General features: G+C 41.7%; 1 protein-coding gene across 1 annotated transcript in view; it reads left to right on the top strand.

The window, feature by feature from the left end:
* LOC116995534 (anoctamin-2-like) overlaps positions 1-18,714 on the top strand; it is a 150,212-nt gene extending 131,498 nt beyond the window's left edge. Inside the window, exons 20-25 of the mRNA XM_033058334.1 lie at positions 1,153-1,301; positions 8,757-8,909; positions 9,017-9,069; positions 11,477-11,658; positions 16,883-16,988; positions 18,433-18,714. Of these exons, the coding sequence (XP_032914225.1) occupies positions 1,153-1,301; positions 8,757-8,909; positions 9,017-9,069; positions 11,477-11,658; positions 16,883-16,988; positions 18,433-18,714 (925 nt within the window). The remainder of the gene's footprint in view (positions 1-1,152; positions 1,302-8,756; positions 8,910-9,016; positions 9,070-11,476; positions 11,659-16,882; positions 16,989-18,432) is intronic.
* The last annotated feature ends 2,254 nt before the right edge of the window (positions 18,715-20,968 follow it).

Below are 20,968 nucleotides of genomic sequence, written 5' to 3'. Positions count from 1 at the left end.
TGTTTGCCAGCTTTTGTTCCTCAGCCTTGCCCTGCTACTGAAGTCAGGGTCCAGGAAAGTGGTTCTGCTTCCCTGGAGGTCCAAAGGAAACCCCTTCCCCCAAATATTCCTGTATCCAGGCCACACACCTACAGTTCAAAGGGTTTATCACAAGCTGTGGGGGAAGAGTCTGTGGGAGAGCCCTGCTTACACTACTGGCAAAACATCACTGGAATTAGTCTGGATTTCCACTCATGGCACATATGTGAAGAACTGTAAAATAGTGCTGTAATTTTCTGTGGAAGATAAATATCATCTGCAAAAGAAAGATATGCAATAAGTATAAATCTGGCTATTTGATGCTAATTCAACTGTATTTTGCTGCCTTGATTTTGAAGAAATACCGCATTCTACTCTGGTTTTCCATGGGAAATTCTCAGTGTGTAAAATCTCTAATTTATTTGTCAGTGTAATTGAATGTGTATCCCCATCTCAGTGGGACAGTGTTTGATACTGCTATTTGTACTGTCAGTACATTCTTGCACCCTCTTTGTGTGGAAATATCCCATAATCACACAATGGCCAGGTTGGAAGAGACCTTAAAGATCATCCATTTCCAACCCCCTGCTATGGGCAGGGACACCTTCCACTATCCCAGGTTGCTCAGAGCCCCATCCAGCCTGGCGTTGGACACTTCCAGGGATGGGGCAGCCACAGCTTCTCTGGGCAACCCATGAATGTCTGATAACTTTTTACCTTAAAATTCTATTATACTGGAAGTTCCCAATTTTTATAGTGAGATAAAAGAGTGCCTGTAGTAGAAATATGGAATGAAACCATTACATTTTGCATTTTGTTAAAGGAGAGGTGCTCATTGTATTGTTCTTGAGAGTACTAATTACTAATATTATTTAGGTCCAAAGATCTTCTGGAAGATCTCCTTGGAAAACGCATCTAGAGAGAAAAATAATTATAAGGTGCTGGATTCAACTCCAGTAGCTTGTACCTGACAATAAAAACCATCAGAACTTCCTATGATGGTGTAAACTTGCCCTGTGGTGGATCAAAGTACACAAGATTAATTTTGTGTTGCTGTGCAAAGACTTGGGCTTAATCTTTTAGGGGAAAAAAACCCCAAAACTGACTTGGTTCAATCTGAACTTTATTCCTCAGGAAGCTCAAGAAGCTCTTCAGGAAGCTGAAAGATGAAAGAACTGAGCTAAAGGAAATGGACACCAACCAATCAAAGGACCCTCAGCAATGGGATCTCGACTACATCTTGGAACCTTTCACTGGGCTGACTCCAGAATACATGGAAATGAGTAAGTTTTTGGAATTTCCTTCCCCTTTCTGCAATAACCATAGTTTTACATAGGACTATATGTCAGAGGTGGTCATGAGAAAGGGAGAAAAATACCCCAGCACTTGTAGTTTGCAGATATTTCATGTGAGCCAGCAGGGCTATGAGACTACCATAGTGCCAACAGAGAAATAATGATGAATCCCAGTATCTGTTAATATGCTGTCAGATTCCAGGGTTCCCAGCTAAAAAAAAAAAAAAAAAAGGCATAGAAACCATTTGGCCACAGAATCAATAGCTATGGTTAGAAGGGATCTTTGGAGATCATCCGGTCCAACCTCCTGCTCAAAGCAGGGTCAGCTAGAGGATGTTGCTCCAGTTGGGTTTTGAGTATTTCCAGGGATGGAGACTCAAAAACTTTTCCAGTACTTAATCACCCTTACACCAAGGATTTTTTAATGTTTAAGTTGCTTTCCCTACATTTCCATTGGTGCCCTGTGCCTCTTGTCCTTTCACGGGGTGCCCTTGGGAAGGTTTTAGCTGTCTTCTCCAACCTGCCACATGGGTAAGATCCCCTGAGCCTTCTTTTCCTGTGGTACAGCAATCCCAGTGCTCTCAGCTTCTCCTTGTTCCTCAGGTCCTTTGGTCGCTCAACCATCTTAATGGCTCTCCAGTGGATTCACTGCAGTCTTTTTGTGCTGCTGGGGAGCACAGCCCTGTAGCTGCCTCATAAGCAGACCCTGGAGAGGCAGGGAAGGAGAAAGCAGGAATGCTGTGGGTGGGGAAGTAGAAAGGAGAGAAATAATCCAGGCAAACCCAAGTTTTAGGACACACAAGAATTCAGGGAGAGGCACGATGGGCATGGTATCTAAAACCAGACATCTGTTAAATATGTAATATGGCAACTCCTGTTTTAACAAGCCACTATTCTCAAAATATCTAAAGGGGAAGGCATTTTATGGCAAAAAAATTAAATACCATACAGAAGCAATCTTGATTTGTAGATACAATTTTTAATCTAATTTAAAATGAATACATTAAAATTTATAGAATGGTAGATTTATATAATTCTATAAATTTGTTAGTGTACACGAGGTATTTTGCATGACAGCAGATTTGGGGATGTTTTATTAATATGTTTAGGATACCAACCCTAATGTCTGTAGTGCCATCAAGAATCCCTCACCTCCCATTATCTCCCTCTCAATTGTTCCAACTCACCTTAGGATCTTGTCTGTGTTGCCCCTTCTATTATCCCCTTCTGCACATGATGATTGTTGAAAAATTATCTTTTAGGACTGATTTTTTCCCATTAACTTCAGCCTGAGATGATTTTTCTTCCTGAAAACTTTAAGTAAGCCTCTTAGCAATTTTTGAAATTAAACAATTGTGAAAAAAATAGACATTTTTTCCCCTGTAAAAAATTTTATGTTCAGGAATACCTCAGAAATATCTGTATTTTAACAGCTCAAATTTCTTGGTTGGTTAGGTCTAAGGACAAGGACCTTTAGTTACCAGTAAGAAATATATACTGGTGTGATGTTTGTCAGCATTGCTTGGATTTGTTGTCAGTGGCCTTGATTCTGATGTGGGAAAAGTTGTGAGCTTGAAAATGATTTCCAAAATGTCAGATTTGTTTTAAGGGTTCATTTAAGGCCACCTGTTCAGAAAGGAAGCAGGTCAGTAGTCTGTCCCTCAATGAAGAAAAGCTACAGTGGAGTTTTCCTTACCTGTGTTTTGACTTCAGAATACCTCTTGGAACTCCCATGGTTAGCCATTTGTTATGCTGTCCCTTAGGGAATGGTTTGGGATTTCTTAATTTTAGGAGCAAGTTCTAGAAATTGCCAAGATGAGTCAAACCATGGTCATCAAAATGAGTAGGTTAATAAGTTAAAAAAAAAAAAAGAGAAATGAAGAGGTACCACCATAGTCTGCTAAGGTTTGGGGGTTCCTGTTCCAGGGAAGTGGTCCCAGCAAGTTTGGACAATTCTCTGAGAAACATGGTGGCATTCTTGCGCTGTCCTGTGCAGGGCTAATTTGGGATAATCCATCATTCTATTTCATGGTCCTGACTTGTAGTGTCAGGGTTTAAGCTACTGATGTTATAAATCACTGGACACTAAGCCTGTAATTTAGATCAGTCCCTTGTGCCAGGATCATAAACCACGGCGAGCGCCTCAGACTGCAGCCACTCGGGGATGATTCAGGGAGAATGAATGGATGAATTATTGATCCAAACATTTGTTTACAACAGGAGGATGAGCTTCCCAAGTGGAAGAGCCTCACAGTGTGCCAAGCTGTGCCCTGCCTGTGGGATTTGCAGACAAATGTGCAGCAGATGAAAGCCAAGCTGCACCTCCCCAGCCCCGGTTGCTGCCCTGGGTCCACTCCCTGCTCTCAGCTGTCAGATCCACTGCTCAGACCACCCACGCTGGCAGGAAGCACTTGGTGCAGCTCAGCACTGAACCTGTCAGCTGGGATTGTTGTCAAGGGTGTCACTCTGCAAGAGGCAGCTCAGCAGATTATTTACCTATTTCTCTAATTTTGAGCTGGGGACAGTGAGAAGGGAAGCAAATTCAGAAGACCAGAGCAAGATTTTTTTTTTCCTCCTGAATTTCTTAAAAAGGCAGGGTTACTGCAATGTAAGAAGAGGTATGATATTAAGGAAAAGAGAGAAATCTGTCTGCTGTTTCAGAACTTCTTAATTTTCACACTGATTTACTCAGGCAACCTCCCTCAGGCATCAGTGGCAATCTGGAATGAGGCAGCTGAAGGAGGAACTGCAGACGGGGCTTGCTGCAGCCTTTGGGTTTCCCCATGCAAATGGTGATGGGGTTTCATCCAGAAGCAGGCAGATTATGTACCCAAGTGTGAGCAGTCACTACATTCAGCTTTGTCCTGCCAGGCTGCTCCTGCTTTTGAGGATGGATGACATCCTTAGCTAAGAGTCTTGACTCCAGGTCTGCAATTCACTGGGCTGTACCCTAATCACAGGCAGTCCTTGCTTTTTTTATCCATGTATCTACTCTCTTTTACTCATTTCTGTCAAAACTTGGAGTCTGGCCCACTCCCCATGGCCAATCACACATTCTCTTTGCACTTTGTTATGAAGTGAATTAATCCTGTTAAGGCAGCACTTCCCTGAGGGACAGTACTTGGAGCAGTCTCAGGATGTGTTTTGCAGCATGATGCGCTACAGGTAAAGGAGTTTTTGAGGATAAGTACTCCACTTAAATTTTGGGATGCCCATTTCCAAGCTGCTTACTTTTTTGTTCTTATTTCTTATTCTAACAATCCTGAAGCCTTAGAGAGACTTCCACCTTCTCACTCTCCTACCCCTGCCCTCATTTAAATCACGGTAGGTTCATAGAAATAGCAAGATTTTTCTGGTTATTTTTTAACCTCCACTATTTTCTCATCTGGGAAAGGTGTCTCTGTTCACTGGAATTTTTTTTACAATGAGGGTGGGGAAACACTGGCATAGGTTACCCAGAGAGGTGGTGGATGCCCCATCCTTGGAAACATTCCAGGTCAGGTTGGATGAAGCTCTGATCAACAGGATCTTGTTGAAAATCCCTGCTCTTTGCATGGGTTTGAACTAGGTGACATTTAAATGTCCCTTTCTATCCAAACAATTCCATGGATAATAAAATTAATTTGTAAGGGTATAAGTCTTTGAATCTGATTTCACCAGCAGACTCTGCTGAGCTTTTTTGTTGTGCAGGCTTTGGCTGTCAATAGCACATCTGCACAGAGATTTGATTTGCACCAGTGACATTTCTGATGACTGTTTGCTTTGATATTATTAACTGATGTATTCCTGCCTTTCTTAGCAGACACTCTTAAAACACTGGAGGGATCAGAAAATTTTTCTCAAGTAATCCTGAAACAGAAATTGTCACAGTCAACTTGTGTCAAATTTGTCCTTAGCACTTCCTGCTTGCAAAACTGTGCAAAGACTTTTGACCCAGGCCAATAAACCATACCATGTGCATTCCCAAAGTAGGTAGCATGCATAGCAATTTCCTCTTCCACATGGCAACAACTTTGCAACGTGTGTTACTGGCCTGCAGTGATAGGAGTTGGCAAGAAATCGATGTTTAGAGTAGCAAGAAATATTGCTAATGAAAGAAACTTTATTAAATTGGCTCCAAGAGCAAAATTATGTGCATATGAATGTCTAAAATTTATACCACTCATGTTTCCTTGAGAAGAAACTGAAATTAGCAATGATTTTCAGATGCCTATTTCATTAGGTCTTCCCTTCTCTAGCCTAATCCCTCTAGGAGTCCAAGATTCATGTGGCAATTAATTAAAAACATTTTTCCTCAAGGAGAAGTAATAATAAAAGGTTTCATCATCCAACTTCTGTTTAAAAACAATGGCACAAGAAGAAAATGATCAGATTCAATGTCTGTAGCTACTGACTACTATAAGGATTAATCTGAGAGGTTTGGAAGAATTTCCCCTAAAGCAGGAAAAGCCATCAAAAAGGCAATGTGTGAGGCAGAAAAAGAAGAAAAAAATCACTGAAAGAAACCTGCATTTTTCTATAATCTCTGTAATGAGGATGGTTTTGAAAATACCATTGGTGGTTGTGTGTAGGCTTGTTGCATACATTTATTACAGAAGAGTTATAAAAAATTGCACCTTTTCCAGTTTTTCAGCCAAGCCTGGCTGTATATCAAAAAGTTTCTTTCTAGGATTTGGAAAGTTGCTTAGCACAGAAGTGATTTTTCTACTGTTTACTTCCAGTAACTCATGATCCTAGGACAGATATTACTGATAAAGAGGAAAGAAAAAAAAAAAAGCAACAGAATCATAAATAAATACCTTGTCTTAGATGAGGCTTTGATGTAAAAGATCCTTGGGTTACTCACATTATTGAGCGTAAATCTTTTAAAACCTGAGTGTTCCACACCACAAAGATTTTGTGCTGGGGACTGATTCTGTGTCTCTTACACAAGAACAGCAACCACCACCCTCCAGACACATCATTTGAAAGCTTTGGTTTGTGCTGCTTTTCATAACTTGGAGACCAGACTTATGGGGACAGGGTGTGTTGTTGTTGGGCTCAGGTTCTGCTCAGGCCCTGCACAGGTTCCATGGGGAGTGGAGTTCTGAGAAGGGCTGTGACCTGACACACTTTGGGTGCTGTTTGTCCTTCAGAGTTTTTGTCTGGGGCCCGAGGCTGGATGAGGTGTTGCAGATGTGGCACCAGGTGTCGTGAAACTCAGAGGCTGGCTCAGCCCTTGTCCTCTTTTCTGCTCAACTCAGACAGTGAAGGCACCACCAGTGTGTGGTTTGGGCTTTTTCCCTCATCAGAGGTAGGCTATGTCAGTGACAGCAGATCCAACATCCTGCCTGGATGCCCCAGGAGAAGATGTTTCCTGTGCCCTTGAACTTTCCACTATACTCAGCCTTCAACTGTTTTATTTCCCAGCTTGTGCCATGAGCCTGGGGAATGTTCATCTCTCTTCTCCAGGCTGGGCTACCAGGGGAGTAGGAAAACTGTGAAACAGGATGGATGGCCAGAAATCCAGCTCCTGGCACAGGTCTCTTTAGCCTTTTCCGTGTATATGGACACGTAAAGATCTCTGTATGGAGACCTTGTGGCATAAATGTGAACATAAAAAGGGTATTTAAAGAGCGTGAGTGTCCTAAAAGTATTGTAAATATTTCCAGTGTGACCAGACAGGCATCCACAGAACTCCAGGATGCTGAGATGAGATTCCTTCTGGGATCTGGACAGAGGTTTTCTTTGTAATCTATTCAGGTTTGTTTCTAGAAACACTGATCACACTTAAGTACCTGTGAATTGTTGAGGCTGTTCAAAGGCTCTTCCATCTAATGATTGTTTGTTAGTTACACAAGGCTGTCTAAATTCAGGGTTTGGCTTTGGGTTTGCTTTTTTTGCCTGCTTTTTGCATCATTTACACTTTCAGAAGAAGTTGAGAAGGTTGAAGAGATTTCAAGATGGCCACACAAACACTTCTGGCACAGAGTTTTCTATGAAGACATATTTACACAATTATCCAGAAGTTCTTTGCATACCTTGAACATTTTTTCATGAACTTGAAAAAAAATTAAACTGCATTTTTCCAGGCAATGAATGAAGGGACTACAAACAACATCAAAGCAAAAGTGTGTGTGGTTTATTCTTAAAGCATTGCAAATACTTCTTTTTTTTCCTTATTTTATTTTATTTTTATACAGAATCCTCCCAGCTGTATTCCTGCTAAATTCACTTAGAACCAAATAAGGCGTATTTTGGGGCTATGTGTTTTTCTAAGTATTTCACAGTTTTTGGGGGACATAACTTTAACATCTGGTTTTATTTCCTTGTTAATTCCTTTTCCTGACTCTGAACATAAAATAGTCAGGAAAGTATGATTTCAAGGGCAGGATGTTTGTATACTTTGAAAAAGCTCCATCTTAGTGCAGACACTTTATCTCAGAACAAAACAACAATAATGAAACTCTAAAGGCCATATAACTGATATACAAATGTTTCACTTTCATGTGCAAATATATTGTTCCTGAGATAAGAAAGGAGAAATATCAGAGGACTTGCAACCTGTATACAAAAACAAAAAGTGCATGTGAGAGAAGGTCCTGGGGAAAACTTTTTCAAGAGTTAGTTGTAGGTTGTGACAAGTGTCGAAGGAAAGTATTTTAAAGTATAATATTGTGCTGTGTACACAGAATATTGTGCTATTTTCACAGAAAATTGCAATTCCTCCCTCAATGGAGAGAGAACTTATACAGAGATCTGCCAAAAAAGAAGCCATAGTAAATATGGCATTTAAACACACTAATATTTTTTCTATGCTGATATTTTTTAACTCTGAGATGTAGATCACAGTCAAATTTATTAGTTTAATATATATATTTTTGTTTATATTTATATAAAATTCACCTTTGTCCAAATTTAAAGAGGAATATTTCTTAACTTGGAGCATATCAGTGACAAAAGGAGGGATGAAAGTGTTGCATAACACCACTGCTTCCTGCATCCACAGAGACACTTCTCTTCTTGCTTTTCACAGGCTGCCACCAAGTTTTTCAAAGGAAGCTGGGAAGAAATAGTGCCACCTTGCAGATTTTCTCCTTTTGCTTGATTGTGTATCATTTTCCTTGCAGGGAAAAGGACAGGAAAGAAACAGCATGGACTAATCAGTTAATTATGTATAAATGCAGAAAAATAGAACCCTTAGTCCTTTATTAAATTTATTGTTTCCTTTGGCTTGTGCTTGTGCTAGCAACTTGAAGCTTTATTGGAAACATTCATAAAGCATAGTGACAAACTTTTGTCTCTTCATAGCCCTGCTCTGGGATATTTATTCCTGGGACCAAACTGGGAAGTGGAATTTTATGGGGTTGGTAATGCACAAAGCTCATCAACAATTTTCTGCTCCCTTTGGAAGCTATCAAAAAACGTTGCCTTTTTTTTTTTTTTCTTTTTTTTTTTTACCAGTTATCCAGTTTGGCTTTGTCACACTCTTTGTTGCCTCCTTCCCTCTGGCCCCCGTCTTTGCTCTTCTGAACAACATCATCGAGGTTCGTCTTGATGCAAAAAAATTTGTCACTGAGCTGAGGAGGCCTGACACAGTGAGAGAAAAAGACATAGGTGAGTGATGAAAGAGCATTGCAGTTAAGATAAGACCAAAAGTACAATCAGAGAAAGAAGAAAATTTGTAACAAGCCCTTGATTAAGTTTCTTTTTTTCACTTACAGGTATTTGGTATAACATCTTGAGTGGTATTGGAAAGCTTTCAGTGATCATTAATGTAAGTGTTCACTTAAACCATCTTCTAACCATGATCTTGGCAGCTTATAGTGTCCCTTCAATCCGACGGGGCCGGGTGGCCCAGCTCAGTGCCACGGCTCGGCGGGGCTGGCCGGGTGGTGCTGCCGCCGCCGCCGGGCTCGCTGGCCCCCCTCTCCCGTCAGCACCGCCCCGCTGCCGCGTTCGCTCGCCCGGCTGGCAGGGCTGCCGCCGCCGGGCTCGCCGTCCGCCCCGCTGCCGCTTTCGCTCGCCCCGCTGCCGCTTTCGCTCGCCCCGCGCCGCGCCTCGCGAGCGCCGCGCCCGCCCCGCGCCCGCCCCGCGGCGGCGCTTTCGCGGCTCGCGGCGGCGCTTTCGCGGCTCGCGGCTCACGGCTCGCGGCGGCGCTTTCGCGGCTCGCGGCTCGCGGCGGCGCTTTCGCTCGCCGGGCGGCAGGGCTGCCGCCGCCGCCGCCAGGCTCGCCGGCCACCCCCTCCCGTCTGCACCGCCGCCGCGTTTCCTCGCCCTGGCCGGCACTGCAGGCCCCCGCACCGCCGGGCTCCCCCACGCTGCTGGCCCCGATTGCAGCTAGTATTTAATAAATTCTTTATAATTTAATGTTCATAATTGTTTATATTTTATTGTCCCTTCAACATAATTGAAAAGTGACATCTAATTTTCTCAATTGCTCAAATACAACAGAATACAGATATATTATGTTTCTTGTGTTGTATGTACTCCCTAAGTAAAATTTGCCTGTATATGCTTTAAGATAAAAAATCTCATGCCCTAGGACTTTAACCCTTATAGTTTCTAGTGGGTTTTTAAACTACAGATCATAGTCTCATAGAATTATTTATGTTGGAAAATACCTTTAAAATAATGGAATAATACCAGAGACATTAAAGATATCAAAGCCCTTTAGAAAGGGAGGTGATTTTCACTACTGAAGGGAGAACTTGTAGGGAGATGTTATGACATTTCTTTGATAAAATAGCTCCTAGCACAAAGCACAGCACTCTAATGCCTCCAGAGGGGCAGTTTTGTTTCACTTGGGTGGAGCATTGCTCACTCATGGCTCTCCAGTTTAGAGGATTTAAGGTAGGAAATCTGTGGAACCCTGCACATCCCCATAATCTCACTGCCAGGTACAGATTTCAGCTGTCCAGTACTGAGCTGTGCTGGAGGAGAAAAACTCTGCAGCCTCTCATTTTAATCTGAATACACTTTGCAGATTTATGATCCTTTATTAAATGTTTATTTATATGGGGATCTCATTAAAGTATGAGTTAGAAACCTTTACTTGAAAGAAATGCAAATATGTGTATACCTGTTTGAAAAAAAAATATTGAATGCCAAATTCTGCTTCTCCATCTGGATAATGTTGATACAGGAAATTATTATTTAGCAAAACATAGAATGGTTGGGGTTGAATGGGACATTAAAGATCATCTCATTCCAAGCTCCCTGCCATGGGTAGGGACACCTTCCACTATCCCAACTTGCTCAGAGCCCTGTCCAGTCTGGCCTTGGACACTTCCAGAGATGGGGCAGCCACAGCTTCTATTGGAAATCTGTGATAGGGCCTCAGCACGCTCAGAGGCAACAATTTTTTTTCCTAATATTCAACATAAGCCCACTCTGTGTTAGACTGAAGCTATTGTCCTTTGTCCTATCACTCCAGGTCCCCGTCAAAAGTCCCTCTCCAGGTCTCTTGGAGTCTCTTCAGGCACTGGAAGGGACTCTAAAGTCTCCTCCCAAATCCTTCTCTTCTCCGGGCTGAACAATCCCAATTCTCTCAGCTTATCTCCACAGCACAGGGGCTCCAGCCCTCTGACCATCTTCATGGCCTCCTCTGGACCTGCTCCAAGAGGAGTGAGTCCAGAGCAGAAATCAAAGGAATTCTTACTGCTGTGATATAGAGACTTCTGTGACTGATTGCATCCACAATTACAGTTTCATGAGATACCAGTCTCACGAGGTTTAATACCAGCATGAGACCCCTCTGTGTGAGATGTGTGAATCCTGATGCTGAGGGGAAAATGGATGTTTCCACTCAACAGGTTTGGAGCAACTACACCAAAAATACAACCCAAATTTTACCAACTGGCTATTAGGTCTTCTTGTGGGTTTTTTTTTAAGACTAGTGATAAACCTCCTAATGGCTCTAGAGATGAAAAGAATTGAAGCAATGGACAATCCATTAATTCCTTTTGCTACTTCCCTAGCTCAGCCTTCCCTTGGAGAGACAGAGCAGGTTACTGTGCATTTATATAGAATTATTCTGTACCAATTCTGGCCATATAACTCTCCCTTCACCACCACTCTTAATTTATCTGAACATGAAAAATTTCCCCTGAATTAATTAGTCTGGAGACACAGATTCATGATGCTGTTGTTTGTTTGTTTGTTTTTGTTTTTCCACCTCTCAGGCTTTTGTCATCGCTGTCACCTCCGATTTCATCCCACGCCTTATGTATCAATATGCATTCAGCCAGAATGGAACCATGCATGGCTTCATCAATCACACCCTCTCATACTTCAATGTCAGCCAGCTCAAGGCTGGGACACAGCCAGAAAATTCCCTGTTTGCACAGGAGGTTTCATTCTGCAGGTAAAGTACTTGTAAGAGCAGCTGACACAGTCAAGGGAATTTCCTTGGCTCTGATGTCATTTTTCAAAGTTGGAATTGATAAAATTCACTTCTATGGCCACATATTCAGTGATATTCATGTGCCTTTGAAAATGTGGTTTTGGAAGTGCAGCTTTTAGAGTATTCTCACTGTTACAAAGTCTTTAAAGGGTTTTTTTCAGGGCATTAGAAAGCAAAGTAAACAATTTAATCAGATTTGATCCAAAGAAAAAAGCAATCTAACACTTTCTTTGCTGAAAGATAAAGCTCTATTTAAAAATAATGATTTTTAAAAATGGATACCCAGTAATTATAACCAGGCTTTCTCTGTCTGTATTAAATTCAGTCCTAACTTACTGAGATATGAGTTTTCAATATATTATGCCCATCTTTACAACCTGCTCCAGTCGCCATCTACGTGTCTTCTATTTCAGATTCATCTTTTCAGACTGGGGAAACAAGGCTCAACTTCCTTCAAAATATTTCCAAAATATCATATACTTACGGAATAATTTCAGTGCATGAGAAATCATTAATGTGGCTCCAGCTTTCAAAGTAACTGTATTTTTATAATAATGTGCAGAAATTGAAAGAGCTGGTTTAAGGCATTACAACCCCCATGTGTTCAAAACTGAGCTTCTTTGGGTCAGTGTTATATTGAATAGACTATTGAATAGTCTCACCTCCCTTTTTGACTCCCTTGAAATCACCCTGTGCTTGGTCTCTGCAATGACACAAAATAAGTATAGAAGTTCCTGTTCCATTTATTTAAGGAAAGCCTTAATCTAGAATGGTTTTCCCTCCCTTACTTTGATGTGTAATGTATTTCACACTGAGTTTAAATGGGATACATATCTTACCCAGCTATAACCCACAAAAATGACACATCCCAGTTTCTTCATTGGAAGCAGGGTAAGCAGGGAAAGAAATCTGTCCTTCTCACTCTGGCAGTGTTGGGGCTGCCTTTGGGGGGTACCTACCTTCTCACCTTGACTACTGCACAAGGTAGATGAGTGCACTCCTAACTTTTAAGCAACTAATAAGCATGTGAGCTCTGCTATTCGCCATTTCTGTTGCTGGAAGTTGTTTGCTAGGCAAATATTCCCTGTTAAAGTATGCAGCATCTCTGGACTTTCAGATTTGTAAGTCTGTGAAGTGCTTTTCCACCCTTGGTTCCTATTACTTTTTTTATTTTCTATCCCTAAATTCACCTGTGTTTTCCTTCAACATGCACGTTGATCCACTTCACTGTGATTTTGCTACTTTCACTATGCTGCTTTTAACCCTGTGTCAGCAACTGGCCTCTGTTTGTAGCTGTTTAAGTGCTGGTGTGTTTGGAAATATGTGCATTAACAACAGGGGTGAAAGGCACTCCTCACATTAATATGGTCATACACAGCCAAATACCTAAAAGAGCCCAAATACAGGGAGGAGGGAATCATCTACACTGGGTACAAAAGTGGTCCCTGCCTGATGAGAAGAAGAAAAAATTTATTGACCATGTATTAGTCTGAGTGAGACAGAACTATGGGAGCATTTCTCTTCTCTTATCAGGAAACAATTGGGAAAAGATGTCAGCATCCACAAACACTGTTTCTCATTACCATCTGCCTCATTTGAATCTTATCAAAATCTCAGCTTTGGACAGAACTATCGCTGTGATAAAGTATGGGGTCTCTAACTTGTGTCCCAAGAGACAGGCAACCAAACATTGCCCCTCAAGCTGGAAATAAAATCTGTATTTCTGTTTCTGGCAAATGCATTGGGAACAAGCTGACCTCTCTTATTCTTAGATTTCTGTGACCTCTGGAGATAAATGTGGTTGCAATGAGGCTGCATTTTTCTCCTTACGGGCACTGCCAGAGATTAAGGTATCTTAAAAATAACTGTAACGAGCCAGAAACAACTCTGCCACTGAACATACAGAATACATTCTTTGAATATTTACAGCACTGCTCTGAACTCTTTGGCACTGCTTCCAAACAAAGGTTGCTGTAAAGCTGTTCTGATGCACAGTATTAGTTGTAATTTTATTTTTTTTTTCAGGGAAAAATGGCATTTGTATAGCTGAAGGCAAATTAGAAGCAAATCTTGCTAAAATATGGAATATTTTAATTGTTTTTTTCCCTTTTAGTCCTTGTAACCTTGTATGATAATGGAGTACATAAAAACCTGCTGGTCACACTGTAAAAGGAAGCAGCGATATGGAGTCATTCAAGGGACTCTTCCTTTAACATGGGACTGCTCCAACACTCAGCAACTTTATAAAGTTTCTTTGAATTTATTTTCTTAATGTCATGGGATTCATCTCATCTATTCCTAGTGATCAGTGGGGGATGCTAACATTTTTCCCTGACTAATTTCTATATACTCCTGCACTGCTGATTCTGTGATTCTGGATGTTTTCTCCAAGATCCTCTCATAGACCAGCTGAAGAAGGAAATTAAACAGATTAGCTTATTTGGAATGATTTGAAGTTCCACCTATATATATAGTTGGATTTTTTTTTATTATCAGTCTTTTTTTCCCCCCGCAAAATAACCTTCTGAAATACACTGACATTTTTGTCTTAGCTCTGGCTTCAGTTCACATTTGTTCAAGGGTTGTATGGTTCTCTCCATCCAGCTTCCCTTCCCCTACAATTCTCTACTTTCAGTGCACATTTTTCTATTCTTGCTCATAACATTTCTGTGTTCTATTCTTCAACCACATTGACCGCTTCATATTCTTGTCCTTTTTCAGTGGAATTACAGTTTCTTGCTATTTTGGAAACACAATAGTCTTTGCAGCACTGGTTGGTTGTTGTTCCTACCATACCTGCTGAATCAAATATTTTATGAGTGAAGCATTGAAGAGGTGAGGGAATCAGAGAGTCAGAATATCCTGAGAAAGGGATCCACAAGGATTATCAAATCCTGACTCTGCACAGAAGAGCCCAAAAATCACACCTGAGGATATTTTCCAAATGCTTATTGAGCTGAAAAGATGGTGTTTGTAAAAAAGAAACTACCTGTAGAATCTTGGAGTTGGAAAAGGTCCTTTGGAGTCCCATGTGCCAGAGAATAATAAAAAAAGTAGGTGGGAAGGAGGCCCAGCTACCTCATCTATAGCTCTGGCAACATTTTCCTTCACCATAAATCATTTACTCATATTCTATTGAGTGTAGGTTCAGGCATCACAAGGAGTGTGATTCCCAGCTGAGCCAGGTGAAATTTCCAAGGGGTGTGATGTCCTACAATGCTTGCATAGTTTGTGAAGCTCAGAATGCATTAAATGGAAAACCCACCACAGTTGGTGACCCTTCCAGGTGAACCTGGGCTTCATTTCAAGACTGGGATTGATTTATAGTGGTCAGGAAAGTCCACAAGAAGCTCAGTGGTTTTCCTTGGCTTTGATGTTCAAGCAGATTAAGTTCAAGGGAACTGAATTTGGCCCTTGATGCTGCACTTGTACAGATTTGAGCAACATGTGGGAGTCCACAATGTCCAGAAAAATACCAGAGCGGGCATTTGGCAGTGCAGGAACAGCACAGGAATCCTAAGACAGGACCTGTGCATGCACTGCTGAACAAAACCATCCAGGGGCTAAGACAGCCCAGGGACTTCTTCCCTAAATTAACACAGCCCCCAGTTTAAAGTGGTTGTCTCCTCCCTGTGGGCTGTACCTCGTGTCCTTTGCCTCCAGAAGCTGCAGCACAGAATCACATCCAGCATTCCAGACTCAGTTCTTGGGGGTGGGGAGCGGCAGGATGTAGGGGATGTGTGGATTGCAAATGTGTAATTTAACATGCAAAACCATGTTGGTAGAACCTGAAGGTAATTTTGGCAAGCGCACCTGCAAACTGAAGCTGACAGATTTTATATATGAGCCTTCTCCATTATCCCCCAACGGAGGCTTTTGCACAGTCTAATGAATCTTACTGTCAGGACGGGTTTTGTGGTATTCAAAACAGATTTTCCCTTTCTTAATTTCATCCCATTACTCCTAGTCAAACACTGGGAACAGCACTAAATTATCCCTTTCAGTCCTAAGGGCACAATTTGCGCATGGTTATCATGTCCAACTGTGGCTGTTACTTACCAAAGTGGAGCAATACATGTGCTGCTCTTTGATCTTCCCGATGAGTCAGCCTCCTCAGCCCTTGTACTGTTCTCCTGAACTGCCTTCAATTTGTTGCTATCTTTTTCTTTGGTTTCCTTTTTATTTTTTCTTCTTTCTTTTTTCTTTCACCCCCCTGCTCTGGAATCTGCACAGCTGAATGGCTGAATGCAGTGTTCCAGGTGTGGATTTACCTGGCTAATTCCCCCCCAGCACCATTGTGACTTTTGTTGAAACACCCACAAGTCATACACTGTCCTGCTGCCATATTTCAAACTTGTGCTAACTTGCTGGCCACTGCAAGCTCCAGGCTATTTCCACTTTCAAGCACTATCCTTTCAAAGATCCTTCAAGTGTTTTATTTTTAATTATTTTCCATTTCCCCATATTATTCTCATTGCGTTTCCTGTCTCCATTTCTTATTGCTTTCTGTGTTTCCTGCTATTTGCAAAACTTTCCAATTTAGGAGCATCTGTGATTTTTATTAGCCTGTTGTTTACTTCCGAATGATTGATGATAATACTAAAAGCAAGAGTCTTTACACCAAACCACTAAGGCTCTGTTTTATCCTGTCCAAGACTAGACAGTTAATTTAGGAAGTGCCTTTCCCATGGCTCCCCCTTTCGTTAATGCAAAGACAGGAATCACCAAAGCATGAGCCACATTTTATGTGGGATGAATTATTCCCTAAATTAATCAAGTTTTAGGTGAGATGAATGTAGGTTTATCTCCTTCAGTCTGAGAACGCCTTGGACTATCTCTCTGCTTTCATTTCAGCATTTTATTCCCCGTACATTGACGTCAATTTACATTAAGAAAATAAAGGGGACTTTTGTCAATCCTCTGAAAATCTGGACATTATTAAAAACAATGTTAAAACAATGTTCTGATTTTGGTTACAACTGTGAAAACCAGACTAAGTGTGTTAAATTGAGTGGAGGTAGTCCAGCTCTAATTCTGAAGTTGTATTTCATAATAAGGGTTGAAGTAAGAACATCTGGAGGATTTGATTCTTTAGGTTTTGTGATTGGAAAATCATGTTAATCACAGCAATTGGTGCTGGAGGAAATTGCTGGAACTGTGATAACTGAGCTGTCTCCACCCCCAGGTTCAAAGACTACAGAGAACCACCTTGGTCCCCACACCAGTACGAGTTTTCTAAGCAGTACTGGGCAGTCTTATCTGCTCGCTTGGCTTTCGTGATTCTATTTCAGGTAAGTCTGCTGAGTTGTTTCACTTTCAGTCACAGAAATATCATCACAAATGGATCCAAATGCGTGTTCCAAAGCAGCCCGTGTCCAGTAGACATGGCTGTTATGTCTATGTATTACATGCATACATTACACAGCTTCCTTTAGCTCTTGGTTCTAGCAGTGATCCCCAAAATACCCCAGGCTATGAAATGTTTAAGTGGACCCTGTCAATTTTTATCCTCTCAGAGGCACCACTTGTAAATGCTGTGTAGGCTTGTTAACTGCTGTTCTTTACCCAAAGCAAGAAATAAACAGAAGTAATAAATCCTCCAAGGCTTTTTGCTACATTATTGAATTGAGCACAGTAAATTTTCCCCAGTGTGAGGATTTCATTAGCAAGGGATTTGCTATCATGGCTTGCCTTTCGAATGGCTTTCTTCTGCTCTCCTCCATGATCTGGGATCCTTCCACACCTAGCTTGGGCCCATCCTTCTTTTTCAAACCTGCCTTTCTTTTGTCCTCACCTGCCAAGTGTTCCCAAGTGTTTCTGTGAATCTTGTCTGGTTTGCATTGCCCTCTTTGCTTCTCTGCGGTGTTGTCAGTAATTTTCCACCACGGGCTGCAAAGCAGTTGAAAGCAACTGGTTCTGCTGGGCTTCAAACCCTCTGCCTGCTCTGCCAGAGAACGTTCCCTGGTTAATTAGCTCCATTGTCTTGGATGGGGACAGAGAGTTCATGCTAGCAGCCCTGTCAGCAAACTGTTCTCACATGTTTCCAAGCATTACACAACACAGCACTTCTCAAAGCATTATCATGACAATACAATCCCCCAAAACATCGCTTATCTATAGATTTCACAAGCAAGCAAAACTTTTTGCCCAGTCTGCTTCCTGCTTGATGTTATGAGCACCACCTGTAATCACCTTGACTCTTGAGGTTTGGGCTTTTGGCTTGCACACTGTGGTACTATAAAAACAATCCTGCTTGTCAGCAGCCAGAAGGATTTGAGGACAGAATGGCCATAAAAGTTGTCTGCTGTGTACTCAGGCTACACTGGAAACACATGGGTATCTTTGCCTTGTGTTGTAGGATTTTTGATCATATTGGAGGATGTCCTTATATTGATGGATTCTGAACTCAGCATCAAGGAATTGGAGAACTGGGCACCTTTGGATGCCTGTAAAGAATAATGCTGGTTTAGCTACTAAGGCCAAGGATTACTTGATGATTCCATGTCCTTTCCTATTTCAAACCTAACTGAAGCACATGTTTAATTCAGCCTCTACACTGAGGGGTAGTTGTGCACAAACCTGAGCTGTTTCTTGAAATTAATCAACTGCTTACTACCACACACCACCAGCAAAATGTGTTTGACATCTGGCTCCTAGCTATAACAAAGATTTGGTTTTGCTCCAGTGTATTTTGGATTTTTCATGCTTGCTTCACGTCTGTTGCTATGCTTGCAGAACCTGGTGATGTTCCTCAGCGTTCTGGTTGACTGGATGATCCCTGACATCCCCAAAGACATCAGTGAACAGATCAAAAAGGAGAAGACCATGCTTGTTGACTTCTTCCTGAAGGAAGAGCACGAAAAGCTGAAGCTGATCGAAAGCTTTATGGCACGCGACAAGCAGAAACGCAGGAGTGGGACCAAAAGCAAAAGGACCAGGGCTGCCAGCTTCTCCCAGTGTCACCGCAGCCCCAAGGGCAGCTTCACCTCCTTCAGCTCTCAGCACACCGTGGTGTGACTCCTGAGGGAAGGGAGCAGCCTGTGCTGACCTCTGCTTACTGCGTGATGTGATTCCAAGTCTGGATCAAGGGAGGGAGAGACAAGGGACAGGGAGCAAAGGAGGCTCTTTTGCTTCCTTAGAATCTCCAGATGTGAAGGTCTCTGTTACAATTTAAATGCCCTCTGGGCTGCAGCATTTCCAGATTTCATCAGTCTGAGATAAGGGCTGTAGCCGGTTCCTGTGGTGACGATGCATGCGAGTTGGGAAGCACGCAGGAATTCTCCTGGCAGGAATTCTCCTGGCTACCATCTCTCCTCCTGCAGATGCCCAGTGGGGCATGGGGACCCTCCTGCTCTTGCCTGTATCCTTGGGCAGGTTGGACTGACTGTGGGGAAGGATTGACCTTAGGGAAGGACGTGCACACACCTCATGGTCTCACTGGCTGTAGCTGCCAGCGGAGCGTTTGCAAACATGTGGAGTCTCAAGGAGTCTTTGTGCCTTCCTAACCTACACTGTTACATGGTGCCACCTCTGGAGGGCACGCAGGGCTCTGGGAGATGTGGGGACAGAAGGAATTTAAATCACTGGGCACTTGCATCTATGGGTATATTGTGCTTTGCTTAGCAGGAGCTGGAATGCATATGCTGGTGAGCAGGGGGGCCATCAGAATGGCTGAAGCTGCCAGAAGCAGGGAAGCTCCTTGGCACTCATTGTCCTGAACGCTAAAAACCAAACCTTGCATGTTTGATTCTCCTCTCACTTAGCCTTGGAATTCTGCCAGTGTCAGGAGGAATCACGCCACTGAACCACCAGTGCAAAGCTGAGGAGTGAGAATGGAATCCAGCCCTGTAAATCATGTGGCATCTCCCTGTACACTGCACGTAAAGTAACAAAAATTGCTGCTGTTGTGATTTACTGTGAAGTAAAATATTTTGCAGAACTGCATTTCATTGGAAGATAAACATATTCAGTAACCAAGCTTTCACCTACAAGCATTTAAGGAATACTTTTATTCTGTCATGAACGAAAATTAAACTTTCTTTAAAAATCTGTTTATTTTCCTAGAGGTTCTGTCTCTAACCCAGCCTGAAATTCAGAGTCTGGACAAAAGGTTTTCTTCTCATTCTGTCTTCTCAACAATACTTTCAAAACCATAAAAAATACAAACCAAAAGAAGTACTTCAGTTTCAGGCATTCTATTCAAGATTTTTCTTTATCTTAATATTCTTCTTTTATATATTTCTGAAGCCTAAGATTATATTAGTGTCTTAGATTAAAAGATTTTTCACTGTGACAACTTTTGGTAACATAATGTGAGATGCAAAAATAATTTCATTTTTCATTCAGTGCCCAAACTAAGGCACATCAAAATGGGAGAACTGTTTCAGGGTAAACTGAAAAGAAAAAATAATTGGTGTTTCATTTGTAACATTTACTTTTGGGTTATTTATTCCTTCTATATAGAAACATAATTTGAAAAGATAATGTTGTCTGGAATAAAATTGCAAATGCTTAACTTTGTTGAAAAAAAGTCAGTACTCTGCAAATGTTTTCCTCTTTTTCCCTGTCAAAAACAAAACTTGCTGGTTTTTTTTTTTTTTAATTTTGTTAGCTAATTGAATGATTTTTTTTTTGTTTATTTGTTTGCTTTTTAAGACTTTGGCTCCTCATGGAAATCTGTAACGGGGCTGAGACATAACCTTTGATTTCCCCCTCTAAGATCAACATTTGAATGAGGGAATGGTATCTCCTTGAAAACAAATTCTCTCGTTTTACTTTCAAAGGGCCAACAAAGCCTTATTGGGGACTCCATGGTCAAATGTATTAAGATAGTCAATATTAATAACATCTATTCTCTCTTTTGCACCAAGAGGATGCTCTGCTGGTGAACCTGGGGATTTGAAACTGTTGGGAGTTGGGAAGTATCTGTGTTTGTTTTTTGCAACTCTAGTTTTTTGAAATTCAATCAATTCTCTTCCCTCCAAACAGCCTCTGATGGGGAGAAAATATGTTTCTAACCAGTAGAAATATCAATCTTATTTGTCATAATTCTTCCTTTCCTTTTTCCAGGAATGTGGGAGGGCATGCAGAAACGGATTTAGAAAGGGACTGCACACAGGTTGCACAGCACCCTCTTTGCCAGTGGCTGGTTTGATGAAGGATATTCAGAATTAAGGGTTTCCTTAAAATAGCACCATTTTGTACATTTTGTACACTCTCCCTCCACCCAGGAAATACCTTTTTAAAAACTGTGAGTCACTCCAATACAGTC

Source organism: Catharus ustulatus, chromosome 4 (genome assembly GCF_009819885.2).
Source record: "Catharus ustulatus isolate bCatUst1 chromosome 4, bCatUst1.pri.v2, whole genome shotgun sequence".
In the NCBI taxonomy this organism is placed as follows: domain Eukaryota; kingdom Metazoa; phylum Chordata; class Aves; order Passeriformes; family Turdidae; genus Catharus; species Catharus ustulatus.
The sequence above is the reverse complement of the archived record's forward strand: the minus strand, read 5'-3'. Positions and strand labels throughout refer to the sequence as shown.